At 43.9% G+C, this 4,427-nt stretch overlaps 1 protein-coding gene across 1 annotated transcript; it reads right to left on the minus strand.

Moving 5' to 3' along the window:
• Nucleotides 1-1,698: 1,698 nt before the first annotated feature.
• On the minus strand, nucleotides 1,699-3,568 carry LOC101688474 (olfactory receptor 1444). Its single transcript, XM_004777671.3, has one exon. The coding sequence runs from the start codon at nucleotides 3,563-3,565 to the stop codon at nucleotides 2,615-2,617; it is 951 nt and encodes a 316-aa protein (XP_004777728.1). The 5' UTR covers nucleotides 3,566-3,568; the 3' UTR covers nucleotides 1,699-2,614.
• Nucleotides 3,569-4,427: the final 859 nt, after the last annotated feature.

The raw sequence follows: 4,427 nt of genomic DNA on the forward strand, positions 1-4,427 counted from the left end.
TGCTACCTCCCATTCCTCAGACCATCCCCTCAGGGAGAGGGTGGGTGCTGTTAATAACCAAATGGGCATTTCGTCTCCATCTGACAGATTTCCCATGTGGAAGTGAAAAGCTCCCCACAGGAATGTAGATTCTGAAAATTAATGTCTTGCTGGCGACAAGCCGTCTCCTTCTGAGTAGTTTCTGTACATGAATACTCATGTAATGTCAGCTTGAAATGTGTCTGGTGTAGAACTGGGAGCTTGGAAGAAAGGAAGTTAAGCAATGGCTCGAAATAAAAACTTGGACTTGGATGGGGTGGAGAGAAGGAGGGAGCTCAGAAGCCAAAAGTGGAGAGCACAAGGACAAGCCAAGTGAGAACCAGCACAGGCGTCTCTGCTGTATGGAATATGCATTCGTTATGCTGGCACATTCGGATACTTGATTTTGTCATCTTCACAGTTCAACCTTGATGTTGAAGTCAAATAGATTAAGTGGCTTTCTTGAGGTCCAGTTGATAAGACGAGAACGGATTTTCATCCGGCTCTTGACAGAACGAGTACTCTCTTATACCCATTGGCAGTCAACTGTCACACTGGTTCGGAGAGTGGTGGGGTGGGCGGCTTCAACAAGAAAGGGAAATATAGAGGCATCAGGCCTTTAGCTCTCAGAAGAACCACACATGCTTCTGCCACAATGGGGTGTGGGAGCACGAAGAAACACACCCAGAAATATGTCTTCCTAGGTACCATAACAACTATGATACACAAACTGTACAATCTGATTTTTCATAGGGACTGAATGGTTTCGTGGTGAGGCAAGTTTTTGCTTGGGTTGTGGAGAGAGAAGGGTGAGAAGAAAAGAAAGGGGAAGAAGAGGAACCTGGGAAAGGGGACGTAGAAAAGGAGGAACAGAAAGAAGATGAAAAGAAAGAAGTCAATTATATGGATCCAGTAGGAAAAGAAGCTGAGCTCAGACCAAAATGTCCTCCCTGCTGGGATAGCTGCTCCCAGACTTGCGTCCCAGTCTGGATATCCATGAGCTCTGTGACTTCTGTAAGTCACTGAGAAGGCTCCCATGTGAAGCAGATGCTGATTTTTAGTGATAGTTCTTCTGTGTGTTGCTCAGGAGGCCACCCTGCTACAGGGGGGTAGCAAGAGGTCTAGGCTGTCAAAGCCTTGGATCCAGGAGAAGTTCCTGGTCTCACTGGGTGGCAGTGTCCATGTGTCAGAGGAAACTTCTCCTATAGGTCAGCTTCTGTTCCAAAAACTCCCTCTTCGCTCTTCTCTCCACAAGCTCCATGATCCACTGTCCTCAGACAAAGACTGCCCTGTGCCTAATGAGCCTGATAATCTCAAAACAAATTTGATTTCTGAACTCCCTGATCCAGGCCACCGAGGAGGTTTTTGCACTTAAAATATAAATTCTTGTTTTGTTGACTTTGAGCTTGATGTCATGAAATATGTAGTGACTTAGACTAACTGTGGCTATAAATACCATCAAGCCATTGATATGTGGGGAGTAAAATTAATCCCCACCACTCCACCCCCCCACCCTTGCCCCCCACACACACACACATTCACAGATACCATCCGGTACACAAAACCAGATCCGAAGGTGGACTTGGGTGTCCATCATTGTGCTGTTCCTATTCAGGAAGTAAATTTCTACAGTCTTTTTTATTCTTAAAGCATCTAATTACAGAACATTGCAATGCAAGAAGGATCCAGAGGTGAACTGAATTATTGAAAAAACAGAAGCCAAGAGGGCACAGAAAGCTATTATGTGTACTCATAATAGATTCACCAAACTTAAGGGTGCTGAGAAATGCAAGCATTTAATTCAGAAGGCAAATCTCCTCTTTCATAGCCCATGGGGGAAAAAATGCTTTTTCCTCCAAAACTTCCACAAGCTTTGGTAATTATGTTAGACAAAGGCCAAAAGAGTCATGGGAACAGAGTGCAAGCTCTCTAAAGAAAGATATGTTGTTGATTTGGGTTAAAGTTTAAACAATTTATCTACTGAAACTGTTGCATACAAAGGTGGCTTATTGTTTTCTACCAAAGTTGTCCCAAAACATTAATAGAAAGAGCTGAAATATACAAAGGTGCTCAACCAACAGGTGAGGAGGAATGTGGGCTGGGGGGTTTGAAGGATTGAAGAGGCATCTGACGCTGGGAGCAGTGCCCTGTCCTTCAAGTTAAAACCTTCTAGAGTCATTATTGAAAATATTAAAACATCTTTTATCTGCATTAGAAACTTTAACTTTCAAACATATGGACCAAAGATGGAAAGCATAATGCTGTGCATTTCAACTAAGTGTTATATGATGAAGATGTGATCCTGAACACAAATTTTAATAGAGAGTGAAAATTTCTTCCAATTAAAAATAGGGAGGGGAAATTCAGTGGATTCAGTTTATGCTTTGATTTTTTTGCTTCAAGTCATATCAAGAAACTACTGCAAGAAGGTTTTTAAATATCCAATGTCATTATTCACTAAACATAAGATTATCTTCCTGAGTGAGACATTTCCAAGTGCTGCTTTCGTGATTTCTCCAAGTAGCAGACATAACCACACCTCAGAAGTCGTGATGGCATTGAGGTCTGGGGGAAGGTTTATTCCTCCATCACCTGCCTACTTCCTACTCATACTCACCGACTGGGGATTAAGTTTGTTGAGTACTTTCCAGAGAGCATTCTTCACTTCTTTGTTCCTAAGGCTGTAGATCAAGGGGTTCAGCATGGGGATCACCACCGAGTAAAACACAGAAGCAATTTTGTCAGTGTCCATGGACTGGCTGGAGCTGGGCTGTAGGTACATGAAGATGATAGTTCCATAGAAGATGGTTACGGCAGTGAGGTGGGAGGCACAGGTGGAGAAGGCTTTCTTCCGTCCTTCAGCAGAACGCATCCTTTGAATGGCAATGTAGATGAAGAGATAAGAGATGAGGATGACCAGGAGGGTGAAAAAGACATTGAAGCCCACCACACAGAAGACAGCCAAGTTGCTGATGCGTGTGTTGGAACACGAGAGAGCCAAGAGTGGAGGAATGTCGCAGAAAAAATGATTAATCTTGTGAGAAGCACAGAACGAGAGTCTAAAGGTGTTTGCTGTGTGAATGGAAGCATTGAGGAAGCCACAGACGTAGGAGCCCGCAGTCAGGAGGGCACACACACCTGCTGTCATGGTGGTGGCATAATGAAGAGGCCGGCATACAGCTGCATGGCGGTCATAGGCCATGCAGGCCAGGAGGTAACACTCGACAGTGGCAAAACCCACAAAGAAGAAGAACTGGGCAGCACAGCCATTGTAGGAGATGACTTTGTTCCCTGACTGCAGGGCAGTCACTGTTTTAGGGGCTACAGCTGATGAGTAACCCAGGTCTACGAAGGAAAGGTTACCAAGGAAGAAATACATCGGGGTGTGGAGGTGGGGGTCAGAGTGGATGATCACCATCATCCCCCCATTCCCAACCAGAGTGATGAGGTAGATGAACAAAAATACCAGGAGGAGGGGGACCTGCAGATTAGGGTCTTCTGTTAACCCCAAGAGGATGAACTCTGTAGCTTCTGTGCTATTTTCCATTGAGGTCAACTTGAATTTCATCTGGTGATTAAAGAAGAGTCAATGAAAATGACAAGAAAGTATAGGCTGGATAATGGATAATGGGATGGTATGAAAATAGTAAACCAGTATGTGTTGACAATGTAAAAGGCACATGCAAAACCCTTCCATTATATTATAGTTTTGAACCCTATGAGATAGGTGCTGCTATACCCATTTTACAGATGAGACAGTTAAGGTTTGAGGAGCTTAATATTGACCAAAATAACCTAACCAGCAGGGGTCAAAATCAAAGGTCCTGAATCCAAAGTCCCATACATTCAGAGCTTGAATTATCCTGACTGCTTACATCAGATAAAACAAATTATGATAAGTCCAGTAATGTAGTTTTTTTTTTAAAGATTTTATTTATTTATTTGAGAGAGAGACAGTGAGAGAGAACATGAGCGAGGAGAAGGTCAGAGAGAGAAGCAGACTCCCCGTGGAGCTGGGAGCCCAATGCGGGACTCAATCCCGTGACTCCGGGATCATGACCTGAGGTGAAGGCAGTCGTCCAACCAACTGAGCCACCCAGGTGTCCCAGTTTTTAAGATTTTATTTATTCCATTTTTAAAAATCAAAAAGAGAGGGGCACCTGGTTGGCTCAGTCAGTTAAGCATCTACTCTTGGTTTTGGCTCAGGTCAAGATCTTAGTGTCCTGGGATTGAGCCAAGCCCTACATCTTCAAGGCTCCCCACTCAGAGAGGAGTCTGCCTCCCCTTCCCCTCTCCCTCTGCTCCTACCCCACCTCGCACACCCTCTGTCTCTCTAAAACAAACAAATAAAAATCTTTTTTAAAAAATCAAAAAGAGACAGTTCTATTTTCAACATTTTGAGGAACCTC

The sequence above is a fragment of the Mustela putorius genome, unplaced genomic scaffold (assembly GCF_011764305.1).
Source record: "Mustela putorius furo isolate JIRA1106 unplaced genomic scaffold, ASM1176430v1.1 tig00000127_pilon_pilon_pilon, whole genome shotgun sequence".
NCBI classification, from domain to species: Eukaryota; Metazoa; Chordata; class Mammalia; order Carnivora; family Mustelidae; genus Mustela; species Mustela putorius.

Bases quoted from the DNA above. Each gene is read 5' to 3' on its own strand.
- LOC101688474 (XM_004777671.3), bottom strand. From the start codon at position 3,565: ATGGAAAATAGCACAGAAGCTACAGAGTTCATCCTCTTGGGGTTAACA.